Below are 26,188 nucleotides of genomic sequence, written 5' to 3' on the forward strand. Positions count from 1 at the left end.
AGTACAAAAATGGATTAAAGACCTTGATATGGTTTGGTTGTGTCCCCACCCAAATCACATCTTGAATTCTCAGGTGTTGTGGGAGGGAGCCGCCAGGAGGTAACTGAATCATGGGCAGGTCTTCACAAGATCTCCTGGTTTTAAAAGGGGGAGTTTCCCTGCACAACCTCTCTCTCGTTGCCTGCCATCATCCCTGTAGGACATGACTTGCTCCTCCCTGCCTTCTGCCATGATTGTGAGGCCTCCCAGCCATGTGAAACTGTAAGTCCAATAAACCCTTTTTCTTGTATAAATTACTCAGTCTCGGGTATGTCTTTATTAGCAGCGTGAAAACGGACTAATATACATAGTGAACAAATATTTTTCTCTCTTGAACAGATATTTCACAGAAAGCACGCAGGAATGGTCAATTAACCTGAAAAGATGCTCAGTTTTTTGAGTAATCAGGGAAAAGCAAATTTAAACCACAACGAGCTACTAGTTCACCCCTCCCAGAGCTGCCGAGGGTGTCCGGCAACAGGAACTCTCATCACCTGCGGGTAAGAATGTACACTAAAAACTTTTAGAAAACAATCTGACAAACCTAGTCAAGTCACACACGGGAACAGCCTGTAACCCAGCAATTCTAATCCTAAATATATACCTCTGAAGGAACTTTAAATCTTTAAGCCAGGACACACACCAAGAAACACATTTTATATCCTGACTCAGTATACACATAACTAAAACAAACTCTTTCATAAGACAACGTTTTTACTGTGTGCACAATACTCTGATTATATTATTCTATTTCATTTACTGTTGTCCACTACACAGATTTGAAAACCCACCAATGCACTGGTTTTTAATATGAGCTGCACATCAGAATCATCTGGGGTATTAAAAAAATTAAAACCAAAACCAAAACTGATGCCCAGGGTAAGCCCCTAACGATGCTGATTGCTGATTCAACTGGAATGAGACGGAGTGTGAGCACAGATGTATTAAGCTTCCCAGGGGATTCTAATTAGCAATTCAAGAACTAAACTAACAGATCACCTGAAGCTTGAGAAGCTTTGCCCCAGAGAAATACTTCAACACATCCAGTAAGATGTATGTTCAAGATTATCCATAGCAGCACTACTCATGAAAACAACCCAAATGTCTACAGATAGGAGACCGGCTAAATAAACTGCAGTATATTTACAGTGCAGCAATATACAGCAGTGAAAGTGAACAAACTACACCATACACATCAACAAATCTCAAAAGCATAAAGCTGAGTGAAAAGTATGTGGAAAAAATGCAGACAGCATAATTCCATTCATAAAAGGTTCCCAAACAGGCATGCCTAAACCACAGATATTTGAGGGTGAATAGATACGTAATAAAATTACAATAAAAATGCAGAATTCAGAATGGTGCATATTGGGGACAAAGAGAAGGATAGGATGGGGCACAGCAGATGGGGACTTCAGAGGTACTGATAAAATTCTAAGCTGGGTGGTAGGTATAAGGATGTTTTTTACACACACACACACACACACACACACACACACACACACACACACACACAGATACAAATTTTTTTTTGAGACAGAGTCTCACTCTGTCCCCCAGGCTGGAGTGCAGTGCCACGATCTTGGCTCACTGCAACCTCCACCTCCCAGGTTCAAGTGATTTTCCTGCCTCAGCCTCCTGAGTAGCTGGGATTAAAGGCACACCACCATTCCCGGCTAATTTTTTTGTACTTTCAGTAGAGATGGAGTTTCACCATGTTGGCCAGACTGGTTTTGAACTCCTGACCTCAAGTGATCTGCCCGCCTCAGCCTCCCAAAGAGCTAGGCTCACCTCTCAAGTGTGAGCCACCGTGCCCAGCCTATATAAATATATACTATATATATTACATTTACACTATATATACTATACATATATTATATATACATATACTATATAGTATACAGTATGCATATATATAGACTATATACTATATAGATAATATACTATTGTATCTATGATGTCAACACAAAGTAAAAAATTAAAGCCAAATTCAATTTGATAGTGGTTATGGCCTATTTTGATGACTGTAATTTTATCTAAAAAATAAGTGGAGGCAGGATGTTGAAATTAGGTGACAGCATTGATTACACTATTCTGTCTACTTTGAATGTATTTAACATTTTCAATACCAGAAATTTTTTTAAGAGAAAAAAAATGGATAAGGCAAAGTTCATTTTTAGAGAACTTGCAAAGTTTTGAGATCAGTACTCAAAAGTTATTAGATGTTGACTGTAAACACATTAAAACAGAGACTTCAGAAATCACCAACAAAAACTGAACGAATATCAATTACAGATATAAAGAACTGATAACCCTAAATGCAATTAGAGTCCCCGCTAGGAAACCAGTACATTCACTCCCCCTTTCTTAGGGGGACCTTGAGTTTTCTACAGCAGATAAGTAATTTGGGGAGAAAGAAATGGAGAGGAGGAGTAAAGGAGGATAAAACTGGAAGATTCTCAAAATGACCAGAGATGGGGGCGCTCTTCCGCATTTATGTAAACTCAGTTCAATTTGCTTACAAACCCTTCCGTTACCCAAAATCAACCACCAGACTGTCCACACTTTCTGTTTCATTTTACCATCTTTTCCCTTTTCCAATGCCGTCCCCAAGAATACTTTTTTATCTTGAGAATTCCCCTACTCTGCCCTTGATTCTAGCTCTCCATAGGGAAGTAATAGCAACTCTTTCAGCGATTTTTTCTGGTGTTAACATTTATCTTTTTTTTTTCTGACCTCCATAATTTTAAAGACCATGTTCACATTGCCATTTTTAGGTCTTCCCACTTTAAATATATTGACCTACTACTCCAATACACACTTCATTGCCTTCTTCCCGTGCACAATTTTTGGTTCATTGCTTCATCTTCCTCTTTAACCTTTACCTAATCCAGCCTAAGTACATTTTTCATTCTCAAATGTGTCAAACACACACCTTATCACTTCCTTTAAATAAACTTTAAAAACATACTTCCATTAAGGCTTTTCAGTTATAACTTCACAAATCTTAATAAAACAAAATTAGAAAGAGGTGATATACAATGAAATGAATGAATAGGTTTTCAACTGTTCCATGATTACACTCTATGAATCTAAATTCTCCAAGACTCGATTCTTCATTAATACTAACTCAAATTCTCACTGATTATCTCACTTAAATGTGTATTAAGGAGTATTACATACAAAGCACCATTCATCTTCTACTTGGGTTTACCTCTCCATGTAGAATATTAAGAGGTACATCTTTTTTTTTTTTTTTAGAGACGGAGTCTCGCTCTGTCACCCGGGCTGGAGTGCAGTGGCCGGATCTCAGCTCACTGCAAGCTCCGCCTCCCGGGTTCACGCCATTCTCCTGCCTCAGCCTCCCGAGTAGCTGGGACTACAGGCGCCCGCCACCTCGCCCGGCTAGTTTTTTGTATTTTTTAGTAGAGACGGGGTTTCACCGTGTTAGCCAGGATGGTCTTGATCTCCTGACCTCGTGATCCGCCCAAAGGCCGTGATCTCGGCCTCCCAAAGTGCTGGGATTACAGGCTTGAGCCACCGCGCCCGGCCAAGAGGTACATCTTTATCTTCGCATATATATATTTCCAGCCATCAGAGCCGTATCACCATGTTTAAGGTGACTAAACAAATGAACCCCTTATCCTTATTCTAAAATCCATTAGTGTCTGTAATCCATTATTTAATTCTAAAATCCAAAAAGCCCTGAAAACTGAAGGTTTTTTGCTCAAATTTGACAACAAAACTAATTTAGCGATTTCAACTTATTTGAGACTATTTGTAGCCTTTATCCCACACCTTTGTGTGACTAGACCAGTGGTTCTTTTTGTTTTTGAGACAGTCTGGATGGAGTGCAGTGGTATGCCCCTGGCTTACTCTAACCTCCCCGTCCAGGGCTCAAGCCATCCTCCTACCTCAGCCTCCCGAGTAGCTGGGATTACAGGCATGTGCCACCATGCCCGGCTAATTTTTGTATTTTTGTACAGATGGGGTTTTGCCATGTTGCCCAGGCTGGTCTTGAACTCCTGAGCTCAAGCAATCTGCCTGTCTTGGCCTCCCAAAGTGCTGAGATTACAGGCATGAGCCACTGTGTCCGGCCCAGTGATTCTTAATTGGAGTAATTTTGCCCCAGGAGATAGGTCCCTGCAAACAACAAATTATTTGGCTCCAAGATGTCAACAGCATCGAGGTTGAGAGACCCTCAACTAGATATATTTTGCTGAGGACATCAGTCTGTGAGTACTAAGGCTGCCTCAGACTCTTCTGAGGGCATTATAGAATATCTGGTAAAAGACAGTATTTACTACTCAAGAATCACAAAAACTCTTAATTCCAAAACACAGTTGGCTCCGGGGATTTCAGACAGGGGACTGTGGGCCCTATATCACCATTCTTACAAAGGCAGGTCTCCTCAAATGTCACAAATCTCATTAAAATATGGCCAAGGTCTCAGAAAACAAAGGAGATGAATATAGAAATTCAATGGCCGTAACAAGTACGGTGAGAAACAAATTTACATGTTTTTCTCTTTCAAAATCACAATTTAAAATAAACTAGCTTTTTAAATAGTGCCCGTATAGTAGCATCGATAATGTTTTCATGATCTGTTTTAACGTTCTCACCACAAAAGTTATCAACATGGGTAACATACAATAATAAACCAACACTGAGACTCTTAAAACCACAAGCGCTGTTTACCTTTCTCTGTGCCTGAGAATATGGAGATGATTTTATGCCTGGGCTTCTTCTCCTCCGGAACAGAGGGCAAAGGTTTCAAACTGTGATTGGCTGACAACGGGTCTTTGCCTCCAGTGCTAAAGATGGTGCTGCTCATTCGCACAGGAGGTGCTGGAGGCTTGTCTTCCAGTTCTCCGTTATCAGACATGGTGCAGAATTACGAAATGGCCTGAACCTGGAAAAAATACAATTAGTAACAAAGTAAAAAACAGCACGGACAAGCAAAAAACAGTAATAACTACCCCTGCCACAATTCCAAATTAGGAAATATTATCCATTTAGAGTGACATTTGTAAAATCTGGAAAAATGAATGTGTAAAAGATGTAACTCTCTTGAGGTGTAACAAAGGTAATTCCCCCTAACAAAGTTGGTAATGGTCAGCTGAAAAATGTTTGAAAAGTCACATGGAAACGCGATGGTACTATCAAAAGCTCCTGATCTAATCAATGGATTCTAAGAGACCTTCTCAATGGAAAGACAGACAACATGAAATCTTTTTTTTTATTCCAAAGAGGAAAAATATGTTAAATTACAGGATATCTTGGTGAGGTGCACCTCTAGAGCAGAGACAGATGCTTGGCTATTAAGCCTATCAAACAGCAGCCCTCTAATCTGACTTCATGCACACCAACTTTGCAGTTACAACTTAGCCTTCACAATAACTTGACTAAAAAATTCTTATTTATTTTTGAGATGGAGTCTCACTCTGTCACCCAGGCTGTGCAGTGGCGTGATCTCAGCTCACTGCAACCTCCACCTGCCAGGTTCAAGAGATTCTCCTGCCTCATCCTCCTGAGTAGGTGGGACTACAGCAGCACACCACCACTCTCGGCTAATTTTTGGTATTTTTAGTACAGACGGGGTTTCACCATGTTGGCCAGGCTGGTTTCAAACTCTTGACCTCCGGTGATCCGCCTGCCTTGGCCTCCGAAAGTGCTGGGATTACAGGTGTGAGCCACGGCATCCAGCCTAATCTTTGTATTTTTAGTAGAGACGAGGTTTTGCTATGTTGCCCAGGCTGGTCTCGAATTCCTGACCTCAAGTGATCCACCCGCCTTATCCTCCCAAATTGCTGAGATTATAGGCGTGAGCCCCCACGCCTGGCCAAGGATTCTTAAAACAATGCACTGCTGAGGCAGTATTTGGTCTCTGAAAATTTGACATCCTAATTTACACAAATTAGTCTTTTGAGTTTTGCAGACAATCACAAAGGAGCTTGGCCGATCTGGATATACTGACAAAATTAAATACAGAGCATGGCTGAAAGGCTGAGTGTGGCCACATCCCGCAGGTTCTGTGACACCTGCAAATGCCCTGTCCAGGCAGTTGCATAATCTGTCTTACCTATATGGCTAATTCAGCGAAAACCTCAACCCTGCTTACCCATACTTCTAGGCATGTCTTTAAAAAAGTAGATTACACAAATTTGAAATCAGCAGGAAAAGGCAGATGATCCCTAACTTACATATGAGTTCTGATACAAAAAAAAAGGCATGTTAGGAAACATATTTCCCACTAAACATGGTTTTGATTGGTAACTGGATCTTAATTTGATTCTAAGATTATGTAATGCGTTTAAGCAAACACAACCTTGCATATATACAATGAAAAGAATGCTAACTGTTCGGAACTTAAAAATACATTTTTTATTTAGTTTGAATGCTTATAAACCTGAAGAAAAGTAGGTACAATTTGAGAAGATTATACCAAATCTTACAGCTTTTATTTTCCTTGATGGGAGTGTGTCACTAGCACTACGGTGTATTTTCTCTCTCAAAATCATGATTATTTTTTCATTCTACGAAAGAGGAAGAAAAAAAAAGGGAAAGGAGCAAAAACATTTCTGGGAGTGACATGGTTTGCCTGCGTCCCCACTCAAATCTCATCTTGAATTCCCACGTGTTGTGGGAGGGACCCGGAGGGAGGTCAATGAATTATGGGGGCACGTCTTTCCTGTGCCATTCTCCTGATAGTAAGTCTCACATGATCCGAGGGGTTTAAAAAGATTTCCCTGCACAAGCTCCCTCTCTTTGCCTGCTGCCATCCATGTAAGATGTGACTTGCTCCTCCTCGCCTTCTGTCATGATTGTGCGGCTTCCCCAGCCACATGGAAATGTAAGTCCAATTAAGTCTGTTTCTTTTGTAAATTGCCCCGTCTCAGGTATGTCTTTATCAGCAGCATGAAAACAGAACAGACTAACAGAGGGGGTAACTAGCTAGAGAAGGTCTGGGAAAAGGGAGTGGAAGCGATCTCTATTTCTGTGTGTGAAAGACTGGTCTAAGGCAGGATCTAAGGCGGTGCTGACATGCCCTAAAATGATTCTTCCTAACCAGCTCATGACATTATGCGGGATTTGTTTTGTTTTTGGGGTGGGATGCAAGCAGGACGTAACCGGTTATTCCTAAGTATGGGTGACTACCAGTGTGCATTACAAGAGAGGACTTATCTTGCTACAGACAGAAGAAAGACAAAGCTTAGTAACAACATTGCAGCTGGGCAGTGGCTCACGCCCCACTTTGGGAGGCCAAGGTGGGCAGATCGCTTCAGGTCAGGAGTTCGAGACCAGTTTGGGCAACATGGTGAAACCCTTTCTCTACGAAAAACACAAAAATTAGTCAGGTGTGGTGGCGCATGCCTGTAGTCCCGGCTACTCGGGAGGCTGAGGCAGAGGAATCACTTGAGCCCGGGAGGCAGAGGTTGCAGAGCCGAGATCATGCCACTGCACTCCAGCCTGGGCAATAGAGTGAGCCACCATCTCAACAACAAAACAAAACAAAAAACAACAACAACAAAAAACAGGGCACAATAAAGTGACTATGAATTCTCTCCTCAAGGTTCCCACATCGATGGAACATGAGTAGAAACTGCCAATGCACTTTCAATAATAATAACAATAACAATAAATCAGCTGCACTGTTATCCAGTTCTGTGGTTAACAGCATATGTTCCAGAATCAGACTGCTTTGGATGGAATCCTGTTTCCACCACTGACTTAGTGTGGGACCTTGGGCAAATCACTTGACCATGTCTCATGACTCCTTGAAGAAATGGCTGACTCTAGGCATGGGACAGGGAAAATGCAAGGTGAGCCCAGAGCACGCTGTAGTGTCAGAAGGCAAAGGAGCCCTTTAAAAGGGTGAAGAAATGCCAAAGGGATACAAGAAGGATTTTCCATAGGCCAATGCTGGGATGATTTGAGCAAATTAGTATACTGTTTGATTATGACCCAGAGTATCAAATAAATATGTTATTCCATCCTGACATAAATAAATGGGTAAGTAAATAAACGGGAGAAAAGGAACAAATCAGAAGAACTGCAAATAAAATAGGTAAATACATCTCCCTCTAGGAGTTTCAGCTTAATCCATGTTTCCTCTTGAGTGAAGGCAAAACTTAGTGACTCGTTTCCAAAGAACAGTGTATGGCAAGGGAAAAATAACTTTGCAGTGAGAAAACCCGGCAAACATGCCTTATTAACCAAGAACCACAGCTAACATCACCAGCGACAAGTCATGACCCTATTACTTATCCCCTCATCTAATGTGATGGGGCACACACTTCGCCTCTGTGGTGTTCTTCCCGCAAACCCACAGCCCCAGTCTAACCATGAGGAAAACACCAGACAAACCCCAATTGAGGGATATGCTACAAAACTCCTGACCACTACATTCCTCCAAACCGTCAAGGACATGAAAAACAACACTGAGAAACTGTAACAGATCAGAGGAGACAGAACCATAAATGCAACATGACACCCTGGATTGGATCCTGGAACAGAAAAGGGGCACTGGTGAAACAACTAGTAGAATCCAAATAAACCCTAGAATTTAGTTAACAGTAAGGCACCAATGTTGGCTTGTTTTGACATGCGTATCACGGTTATGTAAGATGTTAACATTAGAGGAAGCTGGGTGCTAGGTATACAGGAAATCCACTATCTTTGCCATCTGTCTGTACATCTAAAATTATCCCCTAATAAAAACTCTATTAAAAAGGGAGTTAGTAAGTTCCTCAAAAATTAAATACAGAGCTACCATGTGACCCAGCAATTAGACTCCCAGGTATACAGCCAAGAGAACTGAAAACATGTTCACGCATAAACTTTATATTCAAGTTCACAGAAGCATTCATAATAGCCAAAAGATAGACCTAAATATCCATCAACTGATGAACGGATATACAAAATGTGGTGTGTCCATAAGATGGAATATTGTTTGGCCACAAAAAGCAGTACTGATACATGCTGCAAGATGGATGGCCCCTGAACACTAAGTGGAAAAAAAGCCATAAAAGGCCACATATTGTGATTCCACTTCACATGAAATGGCCAGAACAGGGGCATCCACAGAGATAGAAAGGAATTTAGTTCATAAACACGGCTGATTAGCGAGTGGTTGCTATGGAGTGAGGGAAATGAGATGCGGCTGCTAATGGGTATGAAGTTTCTCCGGGGGATGCAAAAGTTCTGCTATGAAGACAGCGGAGAGGGTCGCACAGCCTTGTGAATATATATACTAAAACCACTCCATTGTACGCTTTAAGATGGTAAATTTTAGGCTGTGCAAATTATATCTCAAATTAACATCTACTCACAGAATAAACATTAAATGAACTAACAAAGATAAAAAGCCGTTGCAATTCTTATCATCATTACTACTTATAAGACTCTATGCTAGACATTAGAGAAAATGAAAGACAGCCTGTGTCTTCTCTAAGAGTTTATAACCTAGGGAGAAAGACCAACACATACTTGTTTTAAGTTAGGTCAGGCATTCCCCTTATCAGTATCTGCTCTCAACACAGGCCTATCAAAGCCACTCAGCTCCTTCAAAGCAGCCGTTCTCAAAACATTTTGGCCACAATACCCTTTACATTCTTAGACATTAATGAAGAGTCCAAAGGGTTTTTGTTGATGAGGGTTATATCGATCTGTATTTACTGCATGAGACATTGAAACAAGTTACTGGCCGGGCACCTTGGCCTGCGCTGTGATCCCAGCACTTTGGGAGGCTGAGGTCAGGGATTACTTGAGGTCAGGAGTTCGAGACCAGCCTGGCCAACATAGTGAAACCCCGTCTCTACTAAAAATACAAAAATTAGCTTGGCACGGTGGTGCATGTCTGTAATCCCAGCGACTGGGGCAGCTGAGGCAGGAGAATCACTTGAACCTGGGAGGCGGAAGTTGCAGTAAGTCGAGATCACGCCACTGCACTCTGGCCTGGGTGAGAGAGTGAGAATCTGTCTCAAAAATACAAAGCAGGCCGGGCGCGGTGGCTCAAGCCTGTCATCCCAGCACTTTGGGAGGCCGAGACGGGCGGATCACGAGGTCAGGAGATCGAGACCATCCTGGCTAACACGGTGAAACCCCGTCTCTACTAAAAAACACAAAAAACTAGCCGGGCGAGGTGGCGGGCGCCTGTAGTCCCAGCTACTCGGGAGGCTGAGGCAGGAGAATGGCGGGAACCCAGGAGGCGGAGCTTGCAGTGAGCTGAGATCCGGCCACTGCACTCCAGCCTGGGCGACAGAGCGAGACTCCGTCTCAAAAAAAAAAAAAAAAAAAAAAAAGCAAAACAAACAAACCAAAAAAAAGTTGTTTAAATAATTCATTTAAAAATAATAACAAACCCATTACATGTTATACATTTTTATGAAAAATGACTATTTCCCAAAACAAAGTAAGCTGAGTGAGAAGACTGATATTCTTTGACATTTCGGCAAGTCTTTTTCATGCCTGGTGTGGTAGAAGACAGCCAGATGATCAGATCTGCTTCTGCATTCAATCTGTTGTGCTATGTTGTTTTAGCTGAACTTGATGAAAAACATCTGGTCTCACACAGATATCCACCTTTTCGAAAAGGCAGGAGCATTTTAACAGCTTTCACATAATTGTGGATTTTCTTCTTCGGTATGACACTAAACCTGACCTTCCTAAAAGGTTAGCTGTGGAATCTGAAACCACAGCGATGAATTTTTTTTGTACTCTGTTACATGAAGCCAGTTGATTCTCTTGAATGCTGAATGAATCTGTTACCTATGCAGAAGTTTCACGATGTCATGCATTGGTTTTTGAAAAATATTGTTCCCTGGGTTTTGAAGATACTCCAAATGTTGACACATTTCATTGTGCAGTAAAAATAAAATCACATTCATTAATATCACCACCCATCTCATCAGAAAAGTCTTTCAAGTGCTGGGAAACTGCTAAAATCAACATAGCGGATACAAGTTTTCTAAAACTCTAATTTTTGCTTAAAAGCCTAAATTATATCAGAAGCAACACATTCTGTCACTATTTTTGAGGAAATGTCTGCAAAATACCTAAGTCTGAACCACCAGAATTTGTGGGTCAGTTGTTCTTTCAAATAAAAAAGGTGTTCCATGAAACACAGGGCTAGTTTAGCTCTCGCCAAAGTGGTTATCTCCAAGACAACGATTCCTGCTTTGGTATGCAGAAATACCTTATGAGTACTTCCCATTTTGCTATATAGAATACTTCATCAATAACTTTATTGTTCCATTAAGTATATTATTACGTGAAGCTGGTACTTTACTGCAAGCATGTGGCCATGGCCTTGGTATGGGTTAAGGTAACGAGCAATTTGACCCACTTCTGCTTTTACCCCATCAATCCATTTGTCAACACAGTGTGAGAGCAAATAATGTGTTAAGAACATTCTGAAAAAAGTTTTGACATCATAGACTCCCCCACGATACTGCAGACCACACTTGGAGAACTGCTGCTTTAAAGTGTACTCCATCTTTATACTTCACCTGCATACCCCAAATGCTTTGATGTTTTATGGTGGTGGCAGAGGACTCATATTTATTTCATCTTATACTCGACAGAACACATTTTAACAGAATAAGCAACAGCGAGATTTCCAAGCTAGGGTACAAAAACCTCCTCGATCCTTAACATGTTGAAAAATCCAAATATGTGCAATGGTATTTACTATATTGCTTTTCATTACAGTATCAGAAAGATCAGTAGGCTTTTGTGGCTTAGCCAGAGAGACACTTTCATTCTTATGAGAAGCAATGCTAAATTCTAAGCAAATGACATTACACAGCAACCTTCAGAACACAGCCTTTCCTTAAACTTTGGTTATCTTTTGGTGGCTCACGTCTGTAATCCCAGCACTTTGGGAGGCTGAGGCGGGCAGATCACAAGGTCAAGAGATTGAGACCATCCTGGCTAACACGGTGAAACCCCGTCTCTACTAAAAACACAAAAATTAGCTGGGCATGGTGGTGCGCGCCTGTAGTCCCAGCTACTTGAGAGGCTGAGGGAGGAGAATTCCTTGAACCCGGGAGGCAGATGCAGTGAGCTGAGACTGCGTCATTGCACTCCAGCCTGGGCCACAGAGCAAGACTCCGTCTCAAACAAAAAAATTATTTTTTCCTACTGCTCAATGTTAGTATACTGTGCAGTAACTTTTTAATTTTCTGCACATATTCAGTCTAGTAGAGCAAAAGAGGAGCCAGAGCATTGCGTTCTCAGAACTTTTTAGTGACTACACACTATCATGTTGAATGAGCTGTCTCAAGGAAATTGCAATTAACATGACTTACCCTTTAAGCAATACTTGCCTAAACAAATCCCAGATTTAACAGTAAACTTGAGTCAGAGATGTCCCTAATGAAATTATTCAAGATGACGAATATGCCGCAACAATTTTAATATACCACGAGTGACTAGATCTTAGTAAATACAAACACAACCTTCGATACAACACTGATGCCTCTGCCACCCGCTTAGCTGAGGACTTACCACTTCATCTCTGGATTTCTCTCAGTTTCTACTGTTGTTGAAGAAATTCTATCAGGTTGATGCAAAAGTAAGTAGTTTCCATTGAAAGCAATGACAAAAACCGCAATTACTTTTGTACCACCTAATAACTAGCTCCCTAGAGGGTTTCTCTGTCTTCAGTTTTTTGTTGGGAGAAAGAAGTCAGAATTGGTTAAATATACCTTAATTATCATGCAGAAGTTGACTAAAAGTAACAAGTGCTATGGCTCTCCCTGGCTATACATCCTCCTGACTAGCTGCCTGTAACCTACAGACTGAGGACTAAACTCTGGCACTAGGGCCACTAACTCCAAACTGCTGAGTCAATCTCATCTCACGGAATGCACGTCAATCCTGTGCCTCATATTCCTCAAATACACCAAAGACTTTCCTGGCCTAAGTAATGTTTATGTATCGATTTCTGCATTCTTAACTTTTCTTTTTCCTTTTATCTACCCAACCAAATCTTTCAAGGCTTAGTGAAAATGATTTCCTTCCTAAGGTCACTCCTTGCCCAAAAAGATCCTTCACATCCTCTAAACTCGAGTTACACAGGAAAACAAATTCAGACAGCATTAAGATTGTGAAGGATTAAGTCATCTAGTCTATTTGCCTTGTTTTATATGTGAAAAAAACCCAACTTTCCAAAAAGTAAGTGGTTAGCCTAAAGGCACATCAATCTAATTACTAACAGAACTAAGACTAGAACTCAAGTTTCCTAACAACTCTTAATCTCATGCTCTTTTTTCCCACTATATGCTAATACACTGGGCCACTCTTCGGCGACCAATTACAACTATAAACCCTTAGTCATTTTATCTGCTTTTCCTACCTAAGACCTCAAGCAATTCAAAGGCAAGTACTGTGCATGTATCAGGCAATGTTTGCTGATTTATGGTACCATACTGTATCCACAGATGAAATACTACTCTTTAATTTGCTTTTTTTTTTTTTTTTTTGAGACGGAGTCTCGCTCTGTCCCCCAGGCTGGAGTGCAGTGGCGTGATCTCGGCTCACTGTAACCTCCACCTCCTGGATTCTCCTGCCTCAGCCTCCCAAGTACGTGGGATTACAGGCGTGTACTACCACACCCAGCTAACTGAATTTGTTTTCTTTTTTCTTTTTTTTTTTTTGAGACGGAGTCTCAATGTCACCCAGACTGGAGTGCAGTGGCGTCATCTTGGCCCATTGCAACCTCTGCCTCCTGGATTCAAGAAATTCTCCTGTCTCAGCCTCCCAAGTAGCTGGGAGGCAGACACCACCACATCTGGCTAATTTTTCTATTTTTGAGTAGAGATGGGGTTTCACTATATTGGTCAGGCTCGTCTCAAACTCCTGACCTCAGGTGATCCGCCCACCTCGGCCTCCCAAAGTGTTGGGATTACAGGCATGAGCCACTGTGCCCTGCCTGAACTTGTTTTCTTAGTCAAACAGCACTAGACAACATTAACTACCCCACATTAACAAAAATACATTTAGAAAGGTTTATACTTTTCCCCTCACATCTGATTCATGACCTTCAGTTCTCTTTTCCATAAAACAGTACTTTTTGTGTGTGAACTGCTGCTTCTGAGTGTCAAATGCCTGAAAAGTACCAAATGAGACTGTGGTGAGGTTCTTTATGTTCATCTTATATGTTAGCCAAAAACAGCATTAGGTATAAAAATAATTCATGGTGAAATACTGATTTACCTTATGTTTTGCTCAACCATTAGTCAAAAATGTTTTATAAATAAAAGAGCAAACAGTAAGTAATGCTTCTCTCTAAATCTGTTCACTTTTTGCTACTTTTCAGTGAAAAACAAGTAGGCGAAACAAAAAGTGTGCCCAAACACACTGCACTCTTCTGAGAGGCCCATTGTTTAACTGTGACACGGCTCAAACACAAACAACTCCTCAATTGTCTACTGAAGGAGACTAGGGGTAGCTAAACGTACAGCAGAAACCAGCAGCGGAGTGGTATCTGGAACCAGTCAGCCCAGAGTGGAAATTACTAAACTTAATATTATCTGCTGGGATCAACTATAGTACTCCAAGTGTAAACCACATACTATTGAAAAACACAATGATTTAAAAGCACAATTTCGCTTTACATTTTTATTTACTTTTCGTATAAATAGCAAGTGAGTCTTAATTTTTCAGTACATTATGAATGCAGTAACGCAGCACTAATTAATTACCCACACATTCAACAATCTCTCAAGAAGCTGCAAGAGCCCCAACACCAGTGGTCCCTCCCTCCCCCAGTCAAAACAAGAGCCTCAAATGCCTTTGAGAGCAAAAGCATGAATGAAAACATTTCTAAATCACCTGAAGATGACAACGCACACTCTAAATAGAAGGTTCACAACTCAGAAGGAAAAGGGTGTTCTCACATGGTGACAACGGCCATAACATCAGTCCCACTAGTAGCAAAGCCAGAAAGAAAAGAGGAAAAAGGAGAAAAGAGATGTAGAAAACACAAGCTGGGGCTGGTAAAAAAAAAAAAAAAAAAGAAGGAAAATAAAACGTCGCTTCAAACTTTAAAATAAAGGACTGGATAACATATCAAATCTTTTTAAATGCATGGATGGGCTAGTAAAATAAGAGAGATGATTCCACAGAGCTCCAACCAAAGTGAGACCAGGAACTCAGAAAGGGTAAGCAATTTACTAATCTAGTTATTCTCGAGGGATTTTTACTAAACCCCGGAGACCTCATGCTTCCACTTTGATGGCTGCCACAGGGGACAGGTAGTAAAACCCAGACTGCCTAAGGTTGAAAAATTAACAGGACTCCCCTCCCACCTAAGGCTAGGCCTGAAAAAGGCTATAATGCACAAAACGACCAAGCAGGAATAAATCCCTCTGGACAGAAAGGAACAAGAAAACTTTAAGCATTTTGAAAATGGTGATGGCAAGAGGAGGAAAAATCTCTGAAAAACACAGATACGGAATGACATGTCACAGAACACACAGAAGCAGCTTGAAAATAAAAGCAGAATAGAGCAAATATGAAAACACCATACAGAACTTTCAATAAGTCTGTATGGTGAACTTACTGATAAGTTCTTTCTCACCAATAAGAAAAAATAAGTGAAAGCTAAAACTCAACATTTGAAGTAAAAAGCAGCACAGGCATAGTGTTAGAGAGAACTGATGAACAATGAACTAATTGCAGACAATGAGACAGAAAATATGAAAGAGGAGACCGGACGTGGTAACTCACGCCTGTAATCCCAGCACTTTGGGAGGCTGAGGTGGGCGGATCATCTGAGGTCAGGAGTTTGAGACCAGCCTGGTCAACACAGTGAAGCCCCGATTCTACTAAAACTACAAAAATTAGCCGGGTGTGGTGGCGCACACCTGTAATCCCAGCTACTTGCGAGGCCGAGGCAGGAGAATCGCCTGAACCCGGGAGGCAGAGGTTGCAGTGAGCCGAGATGGTGCCACTGCACTCCAGTATAGGAGACAGACCAGGACTCTGTCTTTAAAATAAATAAAATAAAACAAAATACTATATATAAAAAACTTGCGGCCGGGCGCGGTGGCTGAAGCCTGTAATCCCAGCACTTTTGGAGGCCGAGACGGGCGGATCACGAGGTCAGGAGTTCGAGATCATCCTGGCTAACACGGTGAAACCCCGTCTCTACTAAAAAATACAAAAAGCTAGCCCGGCGAGGTGGCTGGCGCCTGTAGTCCCAGCTACTCGGGAGGCTGAGGCAGGAGAATGGCGTAAACCCGGGAGGTGGAGCTTGCAGTGAGCTGAGACCCGGCCACTGCATTCCAGCCTGGGTGACAGAGCGAGACTCCGCCTCAAAAAAAAAAAAAAAAAAAAAAAAACTTGCAGGATTGAATACACAAAATGTGGCATATATACACACAAAAACTTCTTTAAGAGATGAGGTCTTGCTGTGTTGCCCAGGCTGGGGCACAGTGGCTACTCACAGACATGATCAGAGCACAGCACTGCAGCCCTTCAGCTCCTGAACTCAAGCAATCCTCCCACCTGGTCCTCCCAAGTAGCTGTACTGAGACTATAGGTATATACCACCACGCCTGGCTCACGAATGAAATTCTGATATATACTATTAATAAGAGTGAACCCTGAAAATAATATGCTAAGTAAAATAAGCCAAACACAAAAGGACAAATACTGTATATATATATTTTTAATTGAGATAGGGTCTCACTGTCACCCAGGCTGGATTACAACGGCATGATCACAACAGCTCACTGCAGTCTAAACCTCCTGGGCTCCAGTGACCCTCCCACCTTAGCCTCCTAAGTAGCTGGAACTACAGGTGCATACCACCATCCCCAGCTAACTTTTAAACTTTTTAGCAGAGATAAGCTCTCATGATGTTGCTCAGGCTGGTCTTTAACTCTTGAGCTCAAGCTATCCTCCCACTGTGGACTCTCAAAGTGCTAGGATGACAGGTGTGAGCTGCCATGTCCAGCCTAACAAATACTGTATTAATTTCACTCAAATGAGATACCTTACAGTAGTCAAATTCATAGGAAGTAGAATAAAGGTCACTAGAGACTGGGGAAAGTGCAACATGTGTAGTTACAGCTTCATGGATGCAGAATTTCTTCTTCATCTTTTTTTTTTTGAGATGGAGTCTCACTCTGTCGCCCAGGCTGGAGTGCAGTGGCACTATCTAGGCTCACTGCAAGCTCCGTCTCCCGGGTTCAAGTGATTCTCCTGCCTCAGCCTCCTGAGTAGCTGGGATTACAGGCGCCGCCACCACGCCCAGCTAATTTTTTTGTATTTTTAGCAGAGACGGGGTTTCACCGTGTTAGCCAGGATGGTCTCGATCTCCTGACCTCGTGATCCATCCACCTCGGCCTCCCAAAGTGTTAGGATTACCGGCGTGAGCCACCGCGCCCAGCCAGGATGCGGAATTTCTGCTGGGGATGATGAAAATGCTCTGGAAAAGGACAGTGGTGACGGCTGTACAACACTGAATATACTTAATGCCACCAAACCGTACACCTAAAAATGGTTAAATAAAACATTTTATGTTACGCATATTTCACCACCAGCACAACAAAAAACCATGCTAGGATATGAGGCCCTTACAGCTCTGAATTTTTATTTTTTATTTATATATTTTTTGAGACTCATTGTCACCCAAGCAGGAGTGCAGTGGCACAATCACGGCTCACTGCAGCAACCTCCTGGGCTCAGGTGATCCTCCCACCTCAGCCTCCGAGTGGCTGGCACCACAGACGTGCGGCACCATGCCCAGCTAATTTTTGTATTTTCTGTAGAGAAAGGGTCTCCCTATGTTGCCCAGGCTGGTCTTGAACTCCTGGGCTCAACTGATCCATCCTCCTCGGCCTCCAAATTGCTGGGATTACAGGTGCACTACAGTGCCCAGCTAGCTCTGAACATTTACATCAAAAAAGGAGAACTTCCAGCCTGGGTAACACAGCAAGACCCGGAAAGAGAAAAAAAAAAAAAGACCAGGTGCGATGGCTCATGCCTGTAATCCCAGCACTTTGCAAGGCCGAGGCAGCTGATCACTTGAGGTCAGGAGTTTAAGACCATCCTGGGCGACATGGTAAAACCCCGTCTCTACTAAAAATACAAAAATCAGCTGGGCATGATGATGCACGCCTGTAATCCCAGCTACTCGGGAGGCTGAGGCAGGAGAATTGCTTGAAACCATGAAGAGGTTGCAGTGAGCCGAGATCGCACCCCGCACTCCAGCCTGAGGCACAGAGCAAGACTCTGTCTCAAAAAAATAAATAAATATAAACAAAGAATGAGCTGGCCATGGTGGCTTGCACCTGTAATCTCAACTACCCGGGAGGCTGAGGCAGGAGATCACTTCAGCCTAGGAGGCTGCGCTTGCCACTGCACTCCAGGCTTGGCAACAGAGTGAGACCTTGGTTCAAAAAAATAAATAAATAAATAAATAAAATAAAGGAGAACTAAAAATTAACAAGTGAAGCATCCAACCTAAGAAGTCCAAAAAACAGTAAAATAAATCCAAAGAATGTAGGAAGGAAATAATCAAGATAAAAGCAGAAATTACTAAATATAAGACTAATATACAACTAAAAATATCAATAAAGCTAAAAATAGTGTCTTGGGCAAAACTAGTAACATCTCTCTGGCAAAATGAATCAAAACAAAGAGAGTAAAAAATAAACATGATTAGGAATGAAAAGCAGTTCTGCTGGCATTTAGTGAGCAGAGGTCACAGGTATCTGATGTTCTGCAATGTGCGCACAGCTCCTCAATGTCCCACCACGTGTTGATTTATCATTTTTTGTTTTCTTTTTTTTTTTTTTTTGAGACGGAGTCTGGCTCTGTCGCCCGGGCTGGAGTGCAGTGGCCGGATCTCAGCTCACTGCAAGCTCCTCTTCTCGGGTTCATGCCATTCTCCTGCCTCACCCTCCCGAGTAGCTGGGACTACAGGCGCCGCCACCTCGCCCGGCTAGTTTTTTTGTATTTTTAGTAGAGACGGGGTTTCACCGTGTTAGCCAGGATGGTCTCGATCTCCTGACCTCGTGATCCGCCCGTCTTGGCCTCCCAAAGTGCTGGGATTACAGGCTTGAGCCACTGCGCCCGGCGTGATTTATCCTTTTAAAACTTATAATGATCTGAACTGAGGACACAACTCTATTTCACATATGAAAATATTTTTCCAGTTTTAGCATACACTGAATTTTCCAGATATGCAACCACTATGTAAACCAAGAGGAGCTGGTACTTTTGCTCAGACTTTACCAAGAAGTTTATTCACAATTTCGGAAATCATGTCACTAGGCATACTGCGCTCGTGCTGGTTGAGTCACCAACAGCAGAGTCCACATGATGAGACTGTACTGTGGCCACCCCTATGTATAGACACAAGTCTCTCACTGCATAATGGTTTTTAGTATAGTTGTGATCACGTATTTACAAATAAAAACATGTATTTCATTATAAATTGTTTGCCTTTTATTTCTTTTTTTCTATTATAGTCAGGGCATTATATTGATTTTTTCCTCCTAAAACTCTGTGAGGATAGGTCTAATAATCCACAATTTTCATGTCATAGGAAAGCAGTATAACACAGTGTTTAGCAGTACCGACTATATAGATACCTTTTGACCCACATATCCCGTTTCTAAAAACCTATCTAAAGGATATACTTGCAAAAATACAAAAAGACCCATGCACTAGGTTGTTATTGTAGCATTACGAGTAACAGCAAAAGACCGGAAGCAACTCAAACGGCCATAAATAGGAGAATGGCTCAACTAACTACAGAACATTCTACACTTAAGTATTTTGAAGCTATAAAAACAAATGAGAAAATCGCTCTATATACTGCCATGGAGTAATCTCCAGGATATATGAAGTAAAAATCAGTTGGAAGGAAAAAAATATATGGGAAGCTATCATTTACCAAAGCGAGATGAGGGGGGAAGAAGGTATACCAATACACACACACACACACACATCCACACACACACATCCACAGACACACACACATCCACACACACACACACACACACCACACACACACACACATCCACAACACACACACATCCACACATCCACACCACACACACCACACACACACCACCACACACACACACACACCACCCACACACACCCACACACACCCACACACACACATCCACACACACATCCACACACCACACACATCCACACACACACACACACATCCACACACACCACACACACACACATCCACACACACATCCACACACACACACACATCCACACACACATCCACACACACACACATCCACACACACACACACACACATCCACACACACACACACATCCACACCACACCACACACATCCACACACACAACACACACACACACCCACACACCCACACACCCACACACACCCACACCACACATCCACACAACACACACCCACACACATCCACACACACACACACATCCACAACACACACACACACAACACATCCACACACACATCCACACCACACACACACACACCATCCACACACCCACACACACACCACACAACACACACACACACACACATCCACACACACACATCCACACATCCACACACACACATCCACACATATACACACACACATATCCACACACACACACATCCACACACACACACACCCACACACACACACACATCCACACACACACATCCACACACACACACATCCACACACACACACACACACACCACACATCACACACACACACACACACCCACACATCCACACACCACACCACACACCCACACACCACACCCACACACACACCACCCACACACACACCACACACACCCACACACACCACACCACACACACCACACATCCACACACACACACATCCACACACACACACCACATCCACACACACACACACACCCACACACATCCACCACACACCACACACCCACACACATCCACACACACCATCCACACACACCACACACACACACACCATCCACACACCCACACACCACACATCCACACACCCACACACCACATCCACACATCCACACACCCACACATCCACACCACACACACACCACCACACACCCACACACACCACACCACACACACACATCCACACATCCACACACACATCCACACACACACATCCACACACACACACACACACACCCACACACCCACACATCCACACATCCACACACACACACACACACATCCACACACACCCACACACACACACACCCACCACACACACACCACATCCACACACACACACCCACACATCCACACACCCACACACACACACACATCCACACACACACACACATCCACACATCCACACACACACACACACACACCCACACATCCACACACACACACACACACACACATCCACGTAGGTGTACTTATTTCTGTTTTTTTTAATAGAAGAACCGTAATTTTTTTCCCAGCTTTACTGAGGTATATAATCGAAAAAAAATTGCATATATTCAACATGATGATTTGATATACGTATATACCGTGCAATAATTATCACAATCAAAATGAAGACATCCATCACCATCCATAGTTACCGCCTGGGTCGGGGATGGGGCTGGCGGAGGAACCATAATTTTTAAAAATAGTTACTTTGGGAGAGATGGGACTAAGTTAAAACCTAGATTTCTCTGAATATGCCTTTTTTTTGTATATTTGCTTTTGGAACTCTGTAAATTATATAAAATCACCAGCTTATGAAGAATGAACCACACCTGCTCATAGTAAGATCACTAAAAAAAATCCTTTACTTTTTTGCTTTGTAGATGACATACGAACCTTATTTAAATTTACAATTAAATGAAGACCAAACTACGGAACAGAATTGAATGCAAATTGACAGTGGTTCTGTTCTTACATCTTTAGAGATTATGATGTCTATAATGGTAACTTTTTGTATTATATGTATTACACAGTTAGCAAACACTCATTAACCAGATTATGACCTGGTTATTAGCTCTTTTATAGGTTATGCCTCTATTATTAGCTACTATGATGTATCATATTTCCTCTACTGAACTCTACTCTTTGTGAGAAGACACTAATTTTTGAGAGAGGATGAGAAAATAAAATAATAAATAAAAATTTAAAAAAGAAGCCAGGCGCGGTGGCTCATGCCTGTAATCCCAGCACTTGGGGAGGTTGAGGCGGGTAGATCACGAGATCAGGAGTTCGAGACCAGCCTGGCCAGCATGGCGAAACCTCGTCTCTACTAAAAGTACAAAAACTAGGCGGGCATGGTGGCGCTCACCTGTAATCCCAGCTACTCGGGAGGCTGAGGTAGAACCACTTGACTCCAGGAGGTGGAGGTTGCAGTGAGCCGAGATCACGTCACTGCACTCCAAGCTGGGCAACAGAGCAAGACTCTGTCTAAAATAAAAAAAAGAAGACACTGATTTTATAGCTCTCTGTATTCCCAAGGAGCACCTAGCAAAATGTTATATACATCATAGAAAACTCAAAATGTGTTTTTCAAATAAACAATGTTAGCCAGTCTAGGCAAAAAACTACTGCCACTTATCAAGTTGCATACTGAACACCAAATCACTCTTCCTTTTAGTCCCTTTATTTAACTACCAATATAAAGGAGTCATACCTGTGTTATCTATTCTCACAGTGGGTAGGGATGGGAGATGGCATTTCACAGATGACAAGAACACATACATGAGAACATGTCCAACCTCAGACACTAATGAAATGTAAATTAAGGCCTCAAGCAGATACCATTTTACACCTTCTGCACTGGCAAAAAACAGGAAGGCTGATTGAAACCAAGTGTTCCCGGGAACACGGCACAAAGAGAACTCTTACATAGGGCAGGCAGGAGTACAGATTGGCAAAACTACTTTAGAAAATTTGGGGGGCTGGATGTGGTGGCTCGCGCCTGTAATCCCAGTTACTCAGGAGGCAGGGGCAGAGGCGGGGGACTGCTTGAGGCCAGGAGTTCGAGCCCAGCCTGGCCAACATGGCAAAACTCCATCTCTACTAAAAATGCAAAAAAATTAGATGAGCGTGGTGGTGTGCACCTGTAATCCTACCTACTCAGTACGCTAAGGCAAAAACTAGAAAAAAGAAAAGAAAAGAAAAGAGAAGAGAAGAAAAATTTGGGGTCAGTGCAGTGACTCACAGCCGTAATTCCAACATTTGGGAGGTCGAGGAGGGAGGACTGCCTGAGCCCACTAGTTAGAGACCAGCCTGGGCAACGTAGCAAGACGCTGTCTCCATTTTTAAAAATTAAATTAAATTAGAAATTGGGTATTAGCAGCCGGGTGCAGTGGCTCACGCCTGTAATCCCAGCACTTTGGGAGGCCGAGGCGGGCGGATCACGAGGTCAGGAGATCAAGACCATCCCGGCTAACACGGTGAAATCCCATCTCTACTAAAAAAGACTAAAAAATTAGCCAGACGTGGTGGCAGGCGCCTGTAGTCCCAGCTACTCGGGAGGCTGAGGCAGGAGAATGGCGTGAACCCAGGAGGCGGAACTTGCAGTGAGCCGAGATCGTGCCACTGCATTCCAGCCTGGGCCACAGGGCGAGACTCCCTCTCAAAAAAAAAAAGAAAGAAAGAAAGAAATTGGGTATTAGCTTGTAAAGTTGACTTCTATCTGTATTTTTTTTTTTTTTTGAGACAGAGTCTTGCACTGTCACCCAGGCTGGAGTGCAGTGGCACGATCTCGGCTCACTGCAACCTCCGCCTCCCAGGTTCAAGTGATTCCCCTGCCTCAGCCTCCCGAGTAGCTGGGATTACAGATGCCTGCCACTACGCCTGGCTAATTTTCTGTATTTTTAGTAGAGACGGGGCTTCACCATGTTGGCCAGGCTGTTCTCAAACTCCTGACCTCAAGTGATCTGCCCGTCTCAGCCTCCCAAAGTGCTGGGATTACAGGTGTGAGCCACTGCGCCTGGCACGAAAAAACGGACTTCTAAGATACGATATTCCATCAGAAAATCTCTTCCTAAAGGTCACTTGAAGAACACTAAAATAACGTTTATTTGACAAACTTATAAAGAAGTTATGCAAATAAACTTCATACAGTTGAAATACCAAAAGTAGAAAGTTTCTCCCAGTGTCTGTTTATAAAGTTTAGTATTATTACACCTAAAACCAATTGTTTTCTGCAAAGATACAAAAGCAGCAGCAGGCTGGGTACCGTGGCTCACGCCTGTAATCCCAGCACTTTGGGAGGTCAAGGCAGGCGGATCACGAGGTCAGCAGATAGAGACCACCCTGGCTAACATGGCGAAACACGGTTTCTACTTAAAAAAAAAAAAAAATATATATATATATATATGTGTGTGTATATATATGTATATACATATATATACACACACACACACAATTAGCCGGGCGTGGTGGCAGGCGCCTGTAGTCCCAGCTACTAGGGAGGCTGAGGCAAAAGAATGGCGTGAACCCACGAGGCGGAGCTTGCAGTGAGCCAAGATCGCGTCACTGCACTCCAGCCTGGGCAACAGAGCGAGACTCCATCTCAAAAAAAATTTTTTATCAAGCAGTTAACACTGGATCTCTTTGTAGACATTGGATGTGAGTGCCTTTCCTTTCTTTCTAGAATATAGAATATAGACAACAACACTTGTCTGTATTCTATTCTTTTCTAAAATGCAGGGGTACTGTTTTGCAATGAAAACAGTAAGCAATCCTCAATTTAAAAAATCTACTCATCTTGGCCAGGCGCGGTGGCTCACGCCTGTAATCCCAGCACTTTGGGAGGCCGAGGTGGGTGGATCACGAGGTCAGGGGATCGAGACCATCCTGGTTAACATGGTGAAACCCCGTCTCTACTGAAAATACAAAAAATTAGCCAGGCATGGTGGCGGGCACCTGTAGTCCCAGCTACTCGGGAGGCTGAGGCAGGAGAATGGCGTGAACCCGGGAGATGGAGCTTGCAGTGAGCCCAGATCGCACCACTGTACCCCAGCCTGGGCGACAGAGTGAAATTCTGTCAAACAAACAAACAAACTACTCATCTTACAAGCTCTCTCTCAAATACTTCTTTCACTGCCATGTGACCTCTCCTCTGTCTCTGCGCTCCTACAGCAGTTAATATCATTCTCATGCCAGTTACTGATCTCGTGCCTCTCTATTCCAAATTCATCCTTTCTGTCCATTCTGAAAATGGATCTGGGGCCTTTAAGCACTTTTCCTTTGCCAGGGCATGATGCTAAGCTTTGTCGATACAGGGCGCTGGAGAGACGTTACAGAAGAAAAGGAGTTTGGCTTCCTGGTTCCAGCTGTCACAAGACTCCTGATGGGCAGGCAGCTCCTCCAGCATCAGACTCCAATAGGGGAAGGTGGCCAGCAGCACTGAGTCTACTGGAACAGGGAGCCACCCCACATACTCCTTTTGGGCAGTTTTGTATCACAGGTAATGATTCTCCTTGGCACCCTAAAGGGCAGATGTCAGCAACTTTTCCAACAAAGAACCATTAAATGGCAGAAACTTCTCTGCCATTCAGTGATTTACAACCACGCTCTCTGCAGTAAGGTCTGGACCTGCGCTCTGGGGAAAGGAAGAGCTCTTTCCCAGGCAGGGGGAGGGTCTACCTCAGCCCTAGGGGTAGCAGCTGCTTCTTACTTTTGCTATTCCAACATTCTTCAGAGCTCTATTTATTTTTTTACTGGCTAATCCCTCATTACTCAATTACCCTGTCATAGTCAGTCAATGACGTTTTTTCATGTTCAAATTACTGTATGGCTTCTCTCTCCTGACTGGACCCAGAATGACCGAGTCCCAACCAACCATATGGTACTTGCACACTTCCTTGAAATTCAGTTACCTGGCTTCTAACTTTTCTCTTCTTCTTCTTCTTTTTTTTTTTGAGACGGACTTTCACTCTTGTTGCCCAGGTTGGAGTGAAATGGCGCGATCTCAGACCACCGCAACCTCCGCCTCCTGGGTTCAAGCAATTCTCCTGCCTCGGCCTTACCGAGTAGCTGGGATGACAGGCATGTGCCACCACACCTGGCTAATTTTGTATTTTTAGTAGAGACGGGGTTTCTCCATGTTGGTCAGGCTAGTCTTGAACTCCTGATCTCAGGTGATCTACCTGCCTTGGCCTCCCAAAGTGCTGGGATTACAGACGTGAGCCACCGTGCCTGGCC

At 43.0% G+C, this 26,188-nt stretch overlaps 1 protein-coding gene and 1 long non-coding RNA gene across 5 annotated transcripts in view; both read right to left on the minus strand.

The window, feature by feature from the left end:
- PAK2 (p21 (RAC1) activated kinase 2) overlaps positions 1–26,188 on the minus strand; it is a 123,144-nt gene that overhangs the window by 52,763 nt on the left and 44,193 nt on the right. For all 4 annotated transcript variants that reach the window (XR_004437463.1, XM_033213164.1, XM_033213163.1 and 1 more), the window contains exon 2: positions 4,738–4,951. Coding sequence is in view for 3 of the 4 variants with exons in the window: in XM_033213164.1 (XP_033069055.1) it covers positions 4,738–4,924 (187 nt within the window). In the remaining variant the exon portion in view is untranslated. The remainder of the gene's footprint in view (positions 1–4,737; positions 4,952–26,188) is intronic.
- Positions 2,761–4,731, minus strand: LOC117084458. The gene is made up of 2 exons (XR_004437464.1): positions 3,601–4,731; positions 2,761–3,282 (listed from the first exon to the last, which is right to left on the minus strand). It is a non-coding gene; the product is annotated as an uncharacterized LOC117084458 (long non-coding RNA).

This window comes from Trachypithecus francoisi, unplaced genomic scaffold, assembly GCF_009764315.1.
Source record: "Trachypithecus francoisi isolate TF-2019V2 unplaced genomic scaffold, Tfra_2.0 Lachesis_group0, whole genome shotgun sequence".
Lineage (NCBI taxonomy): Eukaryota > Metazoa > Chordata > Mammalia > Primates > Cercopithecidae > Trachypithecus > Trachypithecus francoisi.